At 39.0% G+C, this 17,639-nt stretch overlaps 3 protein-coding genes across 3 annotated transcripts; 1 reads left to right on the top strand and 2 right to left on the bottom strand.

Annotated features, from left to right (window-relative positions):
* Positions 1-41: 41 nt before the first annotated feature.
* On the bottom strand, positions 42-5,752 carry LOC121901447. The gene is made up of 12 exons (XM_042418241.1): positions 5,579-5,752; positions 4,332-4,379; positions 4,046-4,204; positions 3,375-3,486; positions 2,367-2,417; positions 2,024-2,101; positions 1,865-1,921; positions 1,668-1,727; positions 880-944; positions 642-777; positions 417-481; positions 42-277 (listed from the first exon to the last, which is right to left on the bottom strand). The coding sequence occupies exons 2-12, from the start codon at positions 4,352-4,354 to the stop codon at positions 79-81; spliced, it is 1,005 nt and encodes a 334-aa protein (XP_042274175.1). The 5' UTR covers positions 4,355-4,379; positions 5,579-5,752; the 3' UTR covers positions 42-78.
* A 252-nt stretch (positions 5,753-6,004) lies between these two features.
* zdhhc24 (zinc finger DHHC-type containing 24) lies at positions 6,005-11,058 on the bottom strand. The gene is made up of 3 exons (XM_042418821.1): positions 10,434-11,058; positions 8,744-9,021; positions 6,005-7,548 (listed from the first exon to the last, which is right to left on the bottom strand). Exons 1-3 carry the CDS (start codon positions 10,736-10,738, stop codon positions 7,256-7,258), a joined length of 876 nt encoding a protein of 291 aa, XP_042274755.1. The 5' UTR covers positions 10,739-11,058; the 3' UTR covers positions 6,005-7,255.
* Positions 11,059-11,610: 552 nt separating this feature from the next.
* On the top strand, positions 11,611-17,631 carry LOC121902484 (glutamic acid-rich protein-like). The gene is made up of 11 exons (XM_042419799.1): positions 11,611-12,486; positions 12,832-12,891; positions 13,011-13,164; positions 13,265-13,348; positions 13,717-13,807; positions 14,133-14,642; positions 14,776-14,917; positions 16,176-17,075; positions 17,160-17,318; positions 17,407-17,441; positions 17,527-17,631. The coding sequence occupies exons 1-11, from the start codon at positions 12,389-12,391 to the stop codon at positions 17,616-17,618; spliced, it is 2,325 nt and encodes a 774-aa protein (XP_042275733.1). The 5' UTR covers positions 11,611-12,388; the 3' UTR covers positions 17,619-17,631.
* The last annotated feature ends 8 nt before the right edge of the window (positions 17,632-17,639 follow it).

Below are 17,639 nucleotides of genomic sequence, written 5' to 3'. Positions count from 1 at the left end.
AGCGGGTATAGATAATGGATGGAAACAAAATCAGCCAGATGAAGAGAGTTAACATGTTTATAACTGGGAGTGTTTAGATCAGACGGGTGGAAGGGCTCCATAGTGCACCCTGCAGTAGGGCTGTAACATCAAATGTGTACTGCTCCAGAGGGTGTTGATGGAAAAAAAGTCTCCTGCGCAGCTTCCTGAAGCCACAAAAGCCAAAACAGCGAGAGTGAAGATGAACAGCATCAACAGTCCTGCCTTCTGAACAGCCGTCTCCAAGGCAACTGCACACCTTTAACAACAGAGACACCAGACGGAGGATAATTAGTGAGGAAACAGAAAAATCTAGATGTAAATATGATACTTGAGGTTATATTCTTCTTTATAGTTAGACTTGTCAAACATCACAAACCAAAGTGTGAAACCTTTACCTTTTGTACTGAGGGTTGAATGTCAGACTTCCAAGTACAAGCAGCTCCTCAGCCTCAGTTTCCTCCTGTCGACAGAGTCCGATATACATCACTAATCTCCTAATTTCAACATCAACTGTCAAACCTCAGTTTTCTAGTGGCGTTCTCTAGTGGCCACTAGTGGAATTACATGTATAAATATTATTACAAGTTCAACAGACTGAACAAAGGAGAGTGAGTTCTTACATGTCTTCTATATGTGGAGTCTGACATGCTGCTTTTCACCTCAGCTGAAGAGGCCAGCAGCTTAATTTCTTCTGCAAACGACAGAGGAGGAACATGTGATCCTTCCTTTTCTCCCATCATGTCATTCAGAATAGCACTAAAAACAAGGAACAGACATGGTGCAGTATGAGTACCAACAGATGACTCAGTGTATGTGATTACTTTAACAGAGCGAGAGAATTTTGTGTGTTTTTCTTACAACGAGGCTTCATCCTGTTGGTTATCCAACTGCCTCCTTAGCTCCTGATTTGTCAGCTTGAGATCCTGGAGCAGAGAAAGATGGTCAGACAGCAGAACACACGTCAGCAGCTCAAAACATCCAGACCTTCCTCTGACAGCGGTCAATAGCTGCCAATATTGCACATTTTGTTCTTGTATTCCACATTTGTAAATCTGTTATCATGTCTTCAAGTCTTCAATGTGTTCTGTTATGAATTTCTGTTCTGTACTGATGCAAAGAGACATTTGCCCTCAGAATAAGTAATTTAAGTGATGAATAAAGGGTTACATCACATGTCAATGGTGCTTTTAGCATGTTTCATCTCATTGTTTTGGTTTTACAGCCCACAGCTTTGTTTTGGTTCCCTCTAACTGTTCTCATCAACCTCATTTCTAACTGCAGCAGGCAGCTGTTTTTAGTGAAAATGCTCTCATGAACCAACTATATTACACCTGCTTAGCACCAAAGAGCAAACAGACAAAGTCAGTGACCAGCTGGTGAGCACAGTGGAGCATTGAGTCGCTAAAGACTTAGATATTTTCCTTAGGTGTTTGTGAAAAATTGAATATTGGACAAACAGGACTACAAATTAATGCTCATGTTGCTCTTTGTCCTCTGGATCTGTGAATGGGCGACTGTTTGCTAACATGTTCTCTATATCAACTCATAACAATACTATCTCAATGTTGTATGTTTCTGCTGTCCCCAAGTGGCAAAATCTACTGATGCTGCTTTAACTAATCAGCAGTTGATCTGAACATCTTTACCTGTATGATGACAGAACACTCTTCTACTGTTTCCTCTGCATGCTTCAACATCAAGTTTTTCTATCACAAACACACACAAGGGAAAAAATGTGACGTTCAAAATAATGAAAAACATCAAGATGTTCATGTTGAACTTCAAAGAGAGGTTAATTTATATGACAAAATCTTGACTTTTGGGTCTGCTTGTCTATTCCTACCTGATTAATTAACTCTTCCCTGTGCTGCAGCCCTAATTGAGCCTCTTCAATTTCATACTGAACAAACACACAACATAACAAAACAGGAGCTGGTTGGTGAAATTTCAACACTGGTAAGATAAACAGAGAGACAGATTCATGGTGATAATTCAGTGTTACCTCGAGGGTTTGAAGTGCAACAGTTAACTTGCTCAAGCTGTTCTTGTCCCGCTCTGTTTGCTGCTGGACGCTTTTGATCTGAAGAAGAACCAAGTCAGGATAAAAGTTCAATGTTGTCCAAAAGCACTTCGGAAACAAAACTTCTGACCTGAACATGGAGTGATCACAATAAACAAGATCAAACCCCATCAGCACATTCCCAAGTAAAGCTGTGATTCCACAAGAACACTGGACTCTTAGGACTTTTTTCTACACCGAGCATGTACAGTGTGACTCCACACTGTAACCAGTGCTCTAGTATATGTTGACAGATTGAAGTTGTTATGTGAAAAGTACCTCTTACCTCCGCAGTTAGTTTCTTATTGTGTTCCTTTATAATGGTGTATTCCTTCTCCTACACAAAAAGATAAAAACATGAAAGGTCACCTGAAAATATTTAAAATGACAATCATCAGGCTATTTGACTGGCTGAAGTTTAAATTCTACATATAAGGGTAGTTTAGGTTAATGTGAATGTTATTAAGTCTCAAAAGTAGTCTGAACTTCTTTGTAACATAGTAGGCTTTGGGAGAAAAATAACATTAATGTACCACGTGTGTCAAACTTCTGTAGTAATAAATCCCTAACTGGCATTACTCTTTTGAATTTGCTATCTTATGTTTACATCAACAAACTTGCAATCCATGATTTCAGATTAAACACATAATTTATTTAAAAATCTGAAACAAATAACCTTGTGGAAATGAATTCTCTTCTACATGATCTCCTAGATGAATTTCTTGGTACAAAAGCTGTACAAAAGCATCTAAAAAGTAAAATCTTTGCCATATACTACACGGTCTTACAAGAGATGCCAAAGCAGTATGGCCAGGTTAAATACTTTGGCCTAGAACCTAGATTAGACTATAGTAAAAGACACGATTTGCCACTAAATGACCAGAATAAAGTGGTTTCTGAAAAATATATTACAAAAATAATTACAAATGTTTGTTCAAGTCAGCTCTGAGTGCAGAGTCCAAGTTAAAAATTGACAATAAAGAATATGGGTTCTGCCTATGAAGCGCAAATGAACCAAAGAAATAGAGCTGCAGTTTATCATGTGTAATGTTAATAGCATAATATAAGACCAGATATCACAGATTTTGATATGCTTAATTTTATGATTTAGCTCGAGTGTGATCTTAAAGGAAGCAAAACAATTAAGTGATACAATTTCCTGAACTTATTTCACCGTTATAGCTGCGTAATATAAAAAATGAATACCATATCATTTCCACATGGTTACATTTTTATGTCTAAATATATCTTACTGATATCACATAATAATACAATAACACTTCTGGCCACTCACCAGATTCTGAATATGTTTTTCATTGCGTCTCTTTACATCGGGGTCATCAGCCGGAAGCAACCTGCAAGGCTCCGCTTCAACCTGCTGAACATCACTCACCATCTTCTCCAGGCTGCAGACATACAAAGACATCTACAAGCTTGTCTACATAAAACCCTTGAACAATTAAGTCGGAAAATGACCAATCATGTTGAGAAGCCAAAGAAAAAAGATGGGTCAAGCTGATTGACTGACAAACTATAAACTGGTGCCAGTCAATGCAGTGCTTTAAAAATAAATGAAAGAATCAATTCTGTATTTTGCTAATAATAAGTTAATGGAGGTCAGTACAGGTTAGATACAGTCTCTCTTCTTGGTGCAGATAATAGGCTGAATGACTGATTCCTACATAAAGGAAATTGCAATCTTAATGAGAAGATATAAAAGCATGTTCTTAGGTCTCTGAATTCCTTAAATGAGAACAGTGATTTTAAGCCTCACATCAATAGGATAGAATGTTATATTTTCTAAAAAAATAGAGCTGAGAGCAAAGTTTAACCAAAAATTGGACCATGCGGCACTCCAAAACATATGTATAACTCAGAACTATGCTAACAGAGAATTTCAGTGTGAAGTCTGATAGTTACAACACAGGGACTGCTACTAGACAGAATAAATGTGTGACTAGTTACACTTTCACTTGTTTCCTCAGAGCGGTGTTGTCTGAGCGCAGCACTGCCATATCATCATCTGCTACATCTAGCCAGTGCCTCATCTCAGTGTTCAGCTCCCTCAGCTGACTCTGGCTGTAATCAAGCTCAGCTATTTTCTCCAGCATCTCCTTTGGTGTCCTACACAAACACGCGCGCACACAAACACACACAGACACACACGCCAGAGAAAAAGCCTCATATATTGCTGCTAAGTAACTCAACCAAAAGATTTTTTCCTGTGTGGGTTTCAATGAACATCACTCACATGTTTTCCTCTGTGAAATCCATCCTGCTGGCTCTCTCCTTCCTGGTGCTTGTCATCAGCATATGGTTCAAAATTACCATGAGGAACAACAAACAACTTTTAAGATATATTTTCCATTTTTCTTCTAAACAGCATGTATTCCAAAACATGACATTTATTTAAAAAACAAACAAACAAACAAAACATTACTACCTATAACTTAGTATTTGATGTAGTAATCTAGGGCGGCAATTACAATCATTATTTTTATTACTAATAAATCTGCAAATTATTTTCTTAATTGATGGGTTTGGTGGTCAATAAAATGCCAGAAAATAATGAAAATTGTCCATCAGTTTTCCTGACCAACTGTTCAAACAAGTTATGAAATTAGTGATATTTATTTTAATATCATAGAAGACTAAGGACACTCACATCTGAGAAACAGGAGCCACTGATTTATTTGCATGTTTCTTAGAATTACGTTACTTTAATGAGTTATTTATTAATTATCAAAACTGTTAAAAAATAACTTTGTTGATCAAGCAATCAATTTATCAACCAAGGACTTCAGCTCTACAAACTGTTAACTTATAACATAACTTACATAATTTTCTGTAAATCTAACTTTGCAGAAAGCATAAATACCTACAAATAAATTGAATTGTACAATAATATTTTCAAACATTTCTGCCAAACCTGAGCCTGATTTCACCTTTGATATTTTAAAGAAAAGGAATTTAGACCAGTTTAATTCAAACTAACGTTAACTCTTATGGAAATGATCTTTAGCTAAATTAAACTAGCAAACGTTAGTTCTCATAAACATCAGGGGAAAAATCCGGTTGACCGTACTTTCCACATAATAGGCTACATTTCTACAAAATCTAAAAGCCAGTTGATGCAGCATAAACACACTGACCGAGAAGATGTTCACTGAAAACAGACAAAGTTTGAATAGTATTACTAACTTGAGGTCGTCGTAGCGACGATAGCTAACGTTAGACAGTTATTATTTACAAAGAGCATTGGGGTATTTTTTTATCTAGCTAAAATAATAACATTTTACATGACTGTTTAGACACTTTAACTGTATTTGGACAAAATAAAGTCAGCTCTTTCACGGTATCGTTAGCTGAAGTTAGTGAAGTTCAAAGTTAACGTAGGTTAAGCTAGTTAGCAAACTGCTGATATTGCTCTGCTTGATAGTGGCGCACTAACGGTTTTAAACTGATAACAGCTTTAAAATAGACAATAAAAAATCTTACCAGCAAGTAAATCCACACTAATAAAGTTATCGCCACTGAATAGTAGTTCAGGCTGTCAAACCAAGCGCAAAAAGCCCGAGCTGACCGGTTCCACCTATCTGGCAGTAATGTTTCAGTTTAAATGCTAGCTGGTGATGAAATGAAGAAATGAAAAAAACGGCGGTTATTACATTGCGATGACGTCAGAAATGAAACACGTAAAGGTTTCCATGGTAACATTTCCACGTATGAAATTACATCCTGCTTCTTTATCGAAACTTTCATCTCAACTTCTTAGTGATTAATTATAAATGGTGTGTAGCTACTTATTAAATTGTTTTTCTGCCAGAATGACATCTGCACTAATGTGAATAAATATTCATTTAAAATCATTTGAACTTCATGAAACAAATAGTTCAAAGAGTGGTAGAAAATAATAAAATAACACAATTTTGACACAATTTATTTAAGCACTTTCAAATGACAAAATCAAACATCAAACAGGGTGATCTAACAAAACAATACAAAAAAGTGAAAAGAAATTAAAGAGACATATATATTTAGTAAAACAATTAACAATACAATATTTTTGGCTTTAATATAACTTTTGTCAAAAACAAGCAAGAGCATCCGAAAAACAAAGTAATTTTGTCACTACATTTTAAGGCCAGGAGAATTAAAAGTGGTTCCAAAAGTGCAAATGGAAAAAAAGGAGTTTAATGAGGTAAACAGTCCAGTTGTCATTAAAAGCTGTAAGACACGTTGCTTGAGTCAGTACTTGCCATAGTGTTACACTCCAGGTGAGGTTTGGCCTGTAGTAGTCCCTTACTGAAACTGACAGTTAGATTTTAAAAACTTTATTCACTAAATGACTTTACTTTAGTCTGTAAACTGCAACAGCATGTACGATTTCTGTTTTCTTCAGGGCTTACACATGCCGTCCTATTGTTGTAATTTAACAATTGAGACATCATTGTGAATCCCCTCTCAATGTCCCACTTGGTGTAAACAATATCCAATAAAAAGCTCATTTAGGACTTCATCTGGAGCCGGAGTGGAAAACACCAGCAAAACATGGTCTAAGCACCTAACACACAACAGCATACAGGAGTCTAATGATGGTGTATTTTATAATCCTCGGGTGAACCTAGGAATAGTGCAAGCCACGTTTTTATGACTTTCAGGTCAGGCACCTTGGGGACAGCCCAGCTAAGTAGCCGCCACCATTTTCGAGGTGATGCCACCAAAGAGTTCTTGTCAGTGTTTGTGATTGCTTGTTAACTAAGATTTAAAATTTTAATTTTTCCACAGTCAATAAATACATTCTCTTTTCAGCATTTCTTTAAACAAACATTTTTAGTGCTCAGTATTCCAAATGAACACTGCATATTTCTGTGTTAATATTCTGAGGCTAGCCTCACTGAGTGTACAGATATCCTTCAGGTCAGGCAGGATCAGTGTATCTTCACAATAGTAAACCCACAACTAGCAGCACAGGTAAAGGCCAAGAAGAAGATACTGGTAAACCATTATACCCAGTAACACCCAAAACAATCACAAACTATTCTTGCTTCTTCCCTCCCAAGCTACTTCTTGAACTGAGGTGATCTTCCTTGCTGCCCCCCCCCCCGATAATATTACCCATCACCACTAAAGTAAAGACATAGTAAGGGCTGTTGAAACTCTGACTTTCAGCGGTTACCGGGTGGGTTCCAGTGATCCTGTGACCTGGAAGTTTATCCCGTCCCCGGGGAGAGGTGATGGGATGAGCGGGCAGAGCCAGCAGAGGTACCAGCGAGCGCCCAGCGTGTGATACAGGTTGCCCAGGAGTCCCAGGCTGTAGGGTCTGCGGGTAGAGTACCACTCCCTGGTGGTCTGTCCCCGAAACAGCAGGAAAAGATGGAAGAAGAAGAAGGCGGACACTAACAGGAAGCCCACTACGCACGTGTCAGCGATGAAGGCGAAGGCAAAGGCACGTGCTGAGACCTGGCCTGGGAGAGAGAAGGGATGGGAACACTGATTTAATCACAGGGTGAACACTTGAATTAGTTCTTGACATAGATTCAGATATCAAGAGCATAAAGAAGGCATCCTTTTTGATTAAAATTTAAAGAGATCTAAGAAGAAAGTAACCTTTAAAGTTTGCAATTGTCTGCTAGTAATGCCATTTTTTCCACTTTTTTTAACTAAAGAGGCAAATTACATCTCTGACATTAGTACAAAAATCTTATAAAAATCCCAAATTGCCATCAAATAATCCTGTTCCCTGATTTGCAACTAATGATCATTTCCATTATTGATTAATCTGTCAATTATTATCTATATTAAGCAATTAGTCAATTAGTTTGGTCTATAAAATGTCCGAAAATGGTGAAAAATGGCGATCACTGTTACCCAAAGCCCAAATGTCTTCTTTGTCCAGAACAACAGTCCATAACCCAAAGATATTTATTTTACTGTCAGAGAAGACTAAATAAACCATGAAAAAATCATATTTAAGAAGCTGGAATCTGACAATTTGGACATTTTTTTCTTAAAAAAATGACTCAAAACAGTTAATCAATCATGGAAATAGTTGGTGATAAATTTTCTATCAATCAACTTATCAATAAATCATCTAATCATTGCAGCTCTATTTGCAACACTGCCTTCAAAGGCTTGAAACACCCAGAGATATTAAAGTGATAGATACCAAGCTATAAACAGTATGGGAAAACATTTATACAATCTCATCGTCGTAAATATCTTCATATCACTCAACACTATTTTTAATGTGTCATCTTCATGTATTTATGAATGTAACTACTGATCCCTGTGGACTGCTGTGAGTGATTAATGGGACACTATGACCGGAGCTCGCTCTCAAGAGAGTTATGGGAGATAAAAATAGAGCAGACAAGGAAAAAAAAAAAGAGGTATGCAGCATGAAGCAGGGACATCTTTGTTGTATATGTGCAGTCATGTTTAAAATACATTTCTCTGGAATAATTAAAATAATAAGTCAAATCTTTGTAGTGCAAAGAATGTTGCAAATATTACAAATGTTGCATTTCTGTTGGATTATTTTAATTCTTTCTTTCTTTAACATACTTGGTCTCTACATTGCAGCTCACTCAACTTTAAAAGCAGAATGGAAATATTACATTCTACCTATTGATACATAGGAGTAACCCTAATAAATGGTACCTGAAACTAGCATGATCCAGGGTATGAGCAGCAGCAGGACGCTGTGCACGGTCACGCCTTCCTTCAGTATGACAATGAAGACCTCGGCGTTCATCAGCGTGGCGTACAGGAGCCCAGACCACATAAACAACAGGCAGCTCAGGAAGTAGCGGTAGTTACGGAAACCCACGCACTGGCCGAAAAACACGCAGTGGTGGTCGCGCCGCAGCACACACACTTTGCAGTCGTAGCAGTGGGAGCAGCGCGGAGGAGTGTGTGTCTCACATGTATAACAGTACCTGTGGGGGGAAAATAAAAGAGGACAAAACTGATTATCTATGGTCAGAGATGCTCCTAAATGACATTCCACACATGAAGTTTAATGATTAAAAGTACAAATACATTTTAATAATCTCACTGAAACACACTGTGATCATTAGTTGGGGCCATAGAAATAGTTGACATGTGTTCATCCTAAAACATCTTTACATCTGTGAATAAGAAGAATTATGCGTTTTACCCATGCTAGAAAATTCTTTTTTTTACCAATAAGCTGTTATGTTGCCACACATTTCCTGCTTCTTTCCCCAAAATTTCCACACACATACAGACAGGTGACAAACTAGAGGAAAAACTTGAATAAATGAGAGGAGAAAACACAAGAAATGCAAAGCCTGCCACTCAAGGCACAGGGACTCACTCAATGGTACGAAAATGATTTGAATCATATGTTATTGCCTTCGCAGTCACCACATCACGGAGAAATTTCTGACCAATGTGTCAGCCACCACCATCATCAAAGCACAGAATGAGGAAATATGTTTTGGAAGATCCAGACCCTCTAAAAGTAGTTATGGCAGTTTGTTGAGGCCCAGCACCTCACTAAGACACTTTGTGTTGGTATTTTCCTTAAATATGTCACCTGTTTGTTCATGTTTTAATGGTATTCTGATTCATGATGAGAGCTTCCACAAATTTCATATCAATACCATGGAGAGTACTTCTCAACTTGTGAAAACCTACATTATAAAGTGGGGGCAAAGAATCTGAATCTGTCCCTCGCAGGTCCCCCAACTTTATGTGAGTGTAACACTATTTCATTAAACCACAAATTATTCATTCAGTACTGCTGAAGTAGTTGTATTATTATTATTATTATTATTATTATTATTATCATTATTACTACTACACCTGAGTGTTGGAATTTGTTATCTTTTTTTCTTTAATGTATTGCTGCATGAAAACGCCAGTCAAGTCTATCTTACAACAACAGTCAGGTGTCCATATGAACACTAAAAGAGGTTTTCCTCGCTGTAATCATTCCTCCTGTTCATACTGGCTATTAAAAGATCCTCTTCAAATCACTTTCAATGTAAGTGATGGGGGCCAAAATCCACATTGTGTCCACACAGTCATTTTGTGCTTAAATGCATTTGAAAGTTTATCTGAAGCTTATATGAGGCTTGTAAGTGCATTATAAAGGGATTCTCTAATGGCCAGTATGAACAGGAGGAATGATTATGGCAAAAAAAAAAATCTGTTTCAATGTTCATTTCGGCTCCTCACTCTTGTTTTATAACAGACTTGAAAATTTGTGAACCCGTCCTTTAAGTGTACTACTATGGCAGCCATGCAAATATAAAGTTATATCATTACAGTACAGCCATATTATTGAGGCCTTATGCTAAAAACCTCCACAGTTCTCCCTCACCTCCACCCCTGACCCATGCCCTCTCCTCCCAGAAACACCCCCTTGATGCTGGGACTGGTTTTGAGGAAGAGCATGGCGTTCCAGCAGATGTTTCCCAGCATGAAGTACTGGGCCAGCAGGTGAACCGCCTTCCACAAAGCCGACCATGCAGTCTTCTGCTGGTCCGCCTCCAGCGGAGCCTCGACCAGGACCAGGTAGCTCACCTCCCCGGTGATGGAGAAGACCAGGAAGGTGTTGAGGAGCACGGGGAGGTGGTGACACAACCTCTCGACCCTGCAAAACACTTTACTGCCAAAACTCGTCATGTTTTCTGCCCGTTCACCTCTACGTGTTGTTGTTTAATTCACAGTTTGACGATCAGTTTAGTAGAGGGACTCATTTAACCGACGCACCGCAATAACCGTTGGCTAGCTTAGTTAGTCAAATTAGCATTGTTACAAACGTTAGCGGGAAATTAACCGTATTTATAATATTTAATATATCTTCGGGACGAATAACTGTGATATAAGAGCTGCAATTTTACTCAATTCTCTCTACAAAACCTCCTTCTTTACAACCATCTCTGCTGCTGGACAGAATCAAGCCTCTGGTGACAGATGTTACATGAAAATACATCCGTAAGGCAGAAGATGAATGAAGATGATGTGGTTCCGCTTGCTTTAAAATACAAATAAACGCGTAATGAGGATTTTAGTGTGGTTTTGTGTTCAAATGGTGGACATTTTTTGGATATTTTACCTGTTAAGCGACACTGTGGGACACTTCGCGCCTTGGTGGCATTATTTTCAGAATCACTTATATTCATTCTGACTTTCTGGTTGTAAAATTTAAAGATTTACCATTTAAATGAGGCCAGGATTATGACTGTAATCTAAAGGGTTGAAGAACAGTAACCTTCTTATTTTGGGTACATTATTTTCGGGGTTGTGCACGAAAATGGGGTGCCTGGTAAGAGTGTAAGATTTATATTAAATTTTACATATTCTTCAGTGGGGAAAAATACCACTAAAACTAGTAATACCACAATATAAAAAGTAAAACAAAATAAAATACTCTGTAACGAGTAAAGGTCCTGCATTCATAATTGACTTGTATTAGTACAAAAGTATTTATTATCTTCAAAATGTACTTTAAGTATATAAAAATATTTTTAATGCATAATGGTCCATCTCAAATATTATATGTATTATATTATTGCATTATTACTATTGATGCAACAATATGCAGACAGTATTTTGATCTCACCAAGTGGCCAGGTTGGAGCTAACGTGTATTACTTTATATACTGTTGTGGGTAGCTGATGTATAAAAATGTCTCACTTGAAAAGATAACCATATTTTTGTCAATAAAATCTTAGTAACAATACATATAAAGTACAATACTTGCCTCTGGAATGTAGTGGGGTAGCAGTATATATCAGTATGAAATGGAGATTCTCAAGTAAAAGAACAAGTACCTTTAATATTGTGCTGAAGTCCAGTCAGTACCAGAGTAAATGTAATTACTTTACTTTTCACAATTGGCTGTCTTGGCTCGTATATAACCTCTGTGCTTTAATTCTCTGCTTTGCTGAAAATTTTTGTGTTTACTTCCTCCACCTAATGAACATCTGCCTGTTGGCTCTAGTCTTTAAATCCCAAAAGGGGGATTTGCCTTGACCAGGGGTCCTGCTAGAAATCCTGGGCTAGAACTAGTTCACCATGGCCCCTGAAACAGTAAATATACTGTTTATAATGCTTATTATTTGGGACTTTATGTTTAATATGTATGTTGTGTGTCTACATTTTCATGGGAAAGTCCATTTAAATTGACCTTTTTAATAACCTGGTTACCTGTAAGAGCTGTCACTGCATCACCACACCCATGTGAGGATTGACAGCACGTTCCTGGTCCCTCCCCCAAAGCACAGATCTTAATCCCTGTTAATCTCTGCATCTACTGAGAGTATGCAGTCATGGCTGCACCGAGGGAGAATTTACTATCTCTTGGGCATCTGACTGGCACAGACAGAGACACTTTCACAAATCGAAGAGAGCACAGTCTAAAAAAGAGGTAAGACCCTTTATGTTGCTGTAGAGACAAGGAGTGACAGATGTGGGTTTGGGGCTTTTTTCTTCCTCTAAATCACAATTTGATTCATTATGTAATTACAAAAAATATCAACCCTCCAAAATAATTTGCATAATGCACTTCTTCTATAATAAGGACTTGTACTGTTCGGCACTAGAGGGAGTGTAGTGTAGTTTATGGTATTTTTATATGGAAACTACAGTATGTGAAATATTCTGGAAATACTACACTATAAAATACTATAAATGTATTAAGTTTGTAGCGTGTAGTGTGTAGCATGAGTTTTTGTGATGCTGTATTTTGATGCACTGTCCCTTTCTCTCACAGTTTCAACAGGTCAATGACATTGCAAGCTGATTTTTCAACTCATCAGGGTCCCCAACATCTGTAAGTTCACAGACAACATGCTGTCCCCTATTATATATGTAGGTTTAAAGTTAAAAACAAACAAACAAACACCTGTGTACATGTTTGTGAATCTGACTCTGCGTGTGTGTTTCCTGCAGCAGGGTGATGCATCTGCAACAACGCTGGCAGGAGCTGAAGGACAGAGAGCGTACAGCCCAGCAGCACAACAGGCAGCTGCTGCAGCAGTTTGAGGAGGCTCAGGGCACACTGAGAGAAATGATGGCCCGCACTGCTGCCATGAAAACTATTCGGGTAGAAACACACACACACACACACACACACACAGAAACCTTCTCTTGCCTTATTTAATGCCCTAATGCTGAACCTTCATCTCGACCTTTGAACCCTGCAGATGGAGTATGAGAGGTACCTTGAGGAGAACTCCCCCCGCTGGCAGCAGCAACTCAAGGAGAAAACACAGGCTGCTCAGAGGAAGGTACAAGCAACTCACAGTACTTGGAAATCAGAAATATGTAGCTAAAGAATACAGAGACTGAAAAAATGTCTATGAAACATTTAAAAATGTCTTAAACATCTCCTCAACCCACTTCTTATGAAAGAAAAAACACTAAGATGAATTTCTAGTGTAAAATTTGCAAAATTACAGCATAAACCATAAGACGTCTCTTAATAATTGTGACAGTTTGTGGCTAAATATGAGCTATCATTTGTTTAAAAAAAAAAAAACATGCACACAGGTGTTAATAATTTTTTTGCTTGTCACTTGTCACACTCTTCTGTCGATTGTACACTGTATGCCATGCAGCCTTATCAATATAACAAAAAAGTGTGTTTCCTGGACAGAGGATGGATGAGTATTTGAAGATGTGTCTGAAAAATACAGAAGAAGAACAAGTGACAAAGTCTTCTGTAGATCGACATTTACTTTCACAAGGTTTGTCCTCTTCCCTGCTTGATATAAGAAAGGTTATTGCCACATCTGTTCTTGAATTTAGGAGTGTTTTCCAGACAATTTAGGAGTGTTTTCCCTGTCTGCAAAACACTCCTAAATTGTCTGGAAAACACTCCTCAATTCAGGGAACACAAGGGACTTTAACAAATTACTTACTTTACAAGAATGTTCCACAAAGTATTTTCCACAGCTCAGTTGTGTGGGGAAATGTTTTGTTCAGATATTTACAGTGAGCATCACACATTCATTAAGTCCTACTTCACACATACTCTACAAACTCCCATCTAACATGTATCTCTGTCCACAGGTGCTACCAAAAAGCCACAAAAAGTTTCTGCACCTCAGGAGTACTACAGTCAAAACAGCCACTTGGACTACAACAAAGATGACGCCCTTCAGTCAACCTGGCTGACTCACCCTCAACCCCAGACAGTGAGGTTTCCTGTCAGAGTGCCCTATCGACCTCAGGGCTCCTCTCAAGCTCCTCCATCTTTCCTCCCACATCCTCACCCGTTCCAGCTCCAGCACCTCGCTGCCACTCCCGGTCATCACCAACCCCGGCCCAGGCAGAATCCACCAGGCTGGGCCTCCACTCAGCCCGACCACTCCTGGTTCTGGACTTCTGGTGCAGCTGGGATGCCTTCAGGCTATGAGGCTTTGTGGGGTCAGCTCTACATGGAGGAGCCTCCTCCTGAGAGAGGGGTGGTACCTGTTGTAGCAGAGGAGGCTGAGACGAGCAGAGCACCAAGCCTAAAGACGGAGAGAGGTGGTGGAAGCAGGAGCAGTCACTTATCCCAGGAGCTGGACATTAAACCAGGTGGGAACAGCAGGTTGACATTTTCTGATAACACATCAAACAGGCACATATCTTCTGTCAGTATGTGTGAGATATTTTTTTATACATGTATCTTCCTGTAATTTCTGTGTGTTTGTGTACATCCTTTACCTAGTCCGTCTGTCCAGTGGCCACACAGAGAGCAGCGAGAGTGGCAGAGATTCCAGTCAGCCGAGCGGAGAGAAGAAGAGGAAGAGGGAGAAGAGAGGAAGAGCACAGCGTACCTCCTCAGAGAGTGAAAGATGCAGTTCTCAGGAGTACGTAATTATATTCTTGATATATTTATCATGGATTTCCACTTTGTATTTTGCTGCAACCCATTCAACTACCCCTCTTTTCTTCTATATATTCTCTCCCTCCCTGCTTCTCTACATCATTACTAGTTCTTCCTACCAGCTAAAAAACCCATGTGCCCATTATTAGTGTTGCCCTCATTTTACTTATGTACTTTCCTTCTTATCTTAGATGCCATTTTTTGTCAGTGGTTCCCAGCATTTTTTTGGTATGTGACCCTTAAGAGTCAAGCAATGTCCTTGTCATCGTTAAAGAGTTTTTTTGGGGGAGTTTTTCCTTGTCCAAAGGGTCTGAGGATAGAGGGAAGGCTGTATGAAGTACAGACTGTAAAGGCCCTTGAGCCCTTGATTGTCATCTCCCTAGTTAAATTTACACTTTTCACTATTACATATGATCACATGAAATTGTGTTTCCCTGGGCTTTGATGAGAAGCCATGTAATACGAGAGAAGAATTTAAAATATTGAGGAATTTAAATTAGTATGTACAAATAATAGTAAAAGAAGAGCAACACAAATATATTTCATGATCATACAGAAAAATACACAAAATGTGTTTTTTTCAACTTATTTCCTTTGTTGTTGTTGTTGTCTCTCTCTCATGACTGTGGCTCAGGATGTAGACTTGGTGGTTGATTAGTTGCAGGTTTGGTGTCCTTGAGCAAGATGCTGAACCCCAGTTGCTCCTGATAGTTAGGTCAACGCTTCGCACGTTAGCTCACTGCCATCGGTGTGTGAATGAGAGGCAAATTGTAAAGCAGTTCAGGTAAAAGTGCTACATACTGTAGATGCAGCCCATTAACATTCATTTGTGGACACACATTCCATGATGTGGACATGGTCCTTTAGTTCCAATTAAGGGAAATCTTGATGCAACAGCATACAATCATATTTTAGACAATAGTGTCTACAACTTTGTGGCAGAAGTTTGGAGAAGAACTTTACCTTTGTCAACACCTAATGCGGGTCGGCTTTATTGCCAACATCAGTGTTTGATTTCACGACTTTACATTAGAGCAAATCCCTGCAACCAGATACCAACTTCTTGTGTGAAGCCTTGTGTGAAGAATCACACATATGGGTGTAGTATTTGGGTGTCCACCTGCTTTATTTGGGTACCTTTTGACCCCCATATTCTGTACCATTAAGCTATGTTCTAACTACCATACAACCATACTTTAATTTGCCCAATAAACTTTTTTTTTCATCAATTTCCCTCTCAGGTCATCTAGGACTTCCAGTGCCATTGTCATTGCCTCGGTTCCAGCAGCCCGAACTTCAGAAAGTGAAGCCTCATCAGAGAAAAGCAGCACCAGAAGTAAGAAGACAAGGCGGAGGGTTGAAGAAGTGGCTGCTGAATCACCAAGGATGGAGAAGGTAGCAAAGAAAAGGAACAAGAGCAAAGGAGACAACCAAGAAAGTCACAATGAGGAGAGTCAGTGTACTAGCGAGGAGTCAGAGGAACCCAGGAGTGAAAATGCGGGGAATCAAAGTCCTGATGAAAAATCAGAGAGCTGCAGGGACGAGTCAGGATCCCAGAGGGAGGAGGGGTCAGGGAGCGTCAGTATACAACTTGAAAATGGAGATGCAGATAAATCAGAGCAGGAGAGTAGCAGCTCTGAACAAAGCAGAACAGGACAAAAGGTTGTGGAAGTAAAGGGGCACGAAAAAGAACCAGGAGATGGAGAGGAAGATGACGATGAAGGTAGTGAGGAAAAAAAGCCAAACAGCCAAAGAGATGAAGAACAAGAGGACAGATGTGTGGAGGATGAGGAGGAGGTTTCTGCAAGAAAGAATACCATAGAAGAAGAAGAGGAAACAGGAGCAGAGGATGAGATGGAGGAGCAGGAGTCAGATGAGGACCACGGAGATGATGAAGAGCAGTCAGACGGGCTTAAGAACGAAGACGGTGAGATCAGAAAACAGACGTCTCCTCAGGATGAAGAGTTGGATGAGGATGAGAGTGAGGGAAGTGAGGGCAAGATAGAAGAGGATGATGAGGGATCAGATGAAGAGGAGGACGGAGGTGGGGAGGAGGATGAAGAGCAGAGGATTGACAAGGCAGGAGAACTAGAGGAGGAAAGAGATTCAGAGGACAGTATCATCTCACCACAGGAGAACAGGTAAGACAGGGAAGGAATTTGTGATTTTCCTATCAATTAAAACCTGAAAAAGAACCTGAACGACGTGCAAACTTGTGTTTTCAGACCTAAAAAGATTCACATTATTCCAGAGGAATCAGCTGAAGACGATGACGGGAATGATGGGAGCAAAACAGGATCATCTGAAGACGACTCAAATGAAATCAGTGATGAGGATGATATCGAGAATCTCCTCGCACCTCAAATGCAGATAAAGAAAAACGAGTGAGTGGTTGTTTTTGATTTTATGCCGGTAAAAAACATCCTGAAATATGAATCTCACTTTTGTTTTTGTTTACTTTTACATTTTTAGAGAAAAGGACCTGAAAACTGAAGAGAAACCCGAAGGTACAGCATTATCATTTAATTACAATTAAGATTAAATGGATACAAAACTATGTTGATTCTGATTTATGTTCAATTTGTTTTCCAGCAGTTTGTGACAAAGTGGAGATTTTTCAAGTCACATCGACAAAGACGGATCAGCAGAGCGACTCTGATGAGTTCGACCATTTTTACGACTAAATGTACCAAAGAACAAAGGAC

This window comes from Thunnus maccoyii, chromosome 8 (assembly GCF_910596095.1).
Source record: "Thunnus maccoyii chromosome 8, fThuMac1.1, whole genome shotgun sequence".
NCBI classification, from domain to species: domain Eukaryota; kingdom Metazoa; phylum Chordata; class Actinopteri; order Scombriformes; family Scombridae; genus Thunnus; species Thunnus maccoyii.
Note: the sequence above shows the minus strand (reverse complement) of the source record. Positions and strands in the feature narration are given on the sequence as shown.

Bases quoted from the DNA above. Each gene is read 5' to 3' on its own strand.
- LOC121901447 (XM_042418241.1), bottom strand. From the start codon at position 4,354: ATGGATTTCACAGAGGAAAACAT. The intron at 3,487-4,045 runs GTAACTAGTCAC...GTATGTCTGCAG, and splicing joins CTGAGGAAACAAGTGAAAGT to CCTGGAGAAGATGGTGAGTG. The intron at 2,102-2,366 runs GTAAGAGGTACT...GTTCTTCTTCAG, and splicing joins ATAAGAAACTAACTGCGGAG to ATCAAAAGCGTCCAGCAGCA.
- zdhhc24 (XM_042418821.1), bottom strand. From the start codon at position 10,738: ATGACGAGTTTTGGCAGTAAAGTGTTTTGCAGGGTCGAGAGGTTGTGT. The intron at 9,022-10,433 runs GTGAGGGAGAAC...TTCCCCCCACAG, and splicing joins GGCATGGGTCAGGGGTGGAG to GTACTGTTATACATGTGAGA. The intron at 7,549-8,743 runs GTACCATTTATT...TCTCTCTCCCAG, and splicing joins CTGGATCATGCTAGTTTCAG to GCCAGGTCTCAGCACGTGCC.
- LOC121902484 (XM_042419799.1), top strand. From the start codon at position 12,389: ATGGCTGCACCGAGGGAGAATTTACTATCTCTTGGGCATCTGACTGGC. The intron at 12,892-13,010 runs GTAAGTTCACAG...TGTTTCCTGCAG, and splicing joins CATCAGGGTCCCCAACATCT to CAGGGTGATGCATCTGCAAC. The intron at 17,319-17,406 runs GTGAGTGGTTGT...TTACATTTTTAG, and splicing joins ATGCAGATAAAGAAAAACGA to AGAAAAGGACCTGAAAACTG.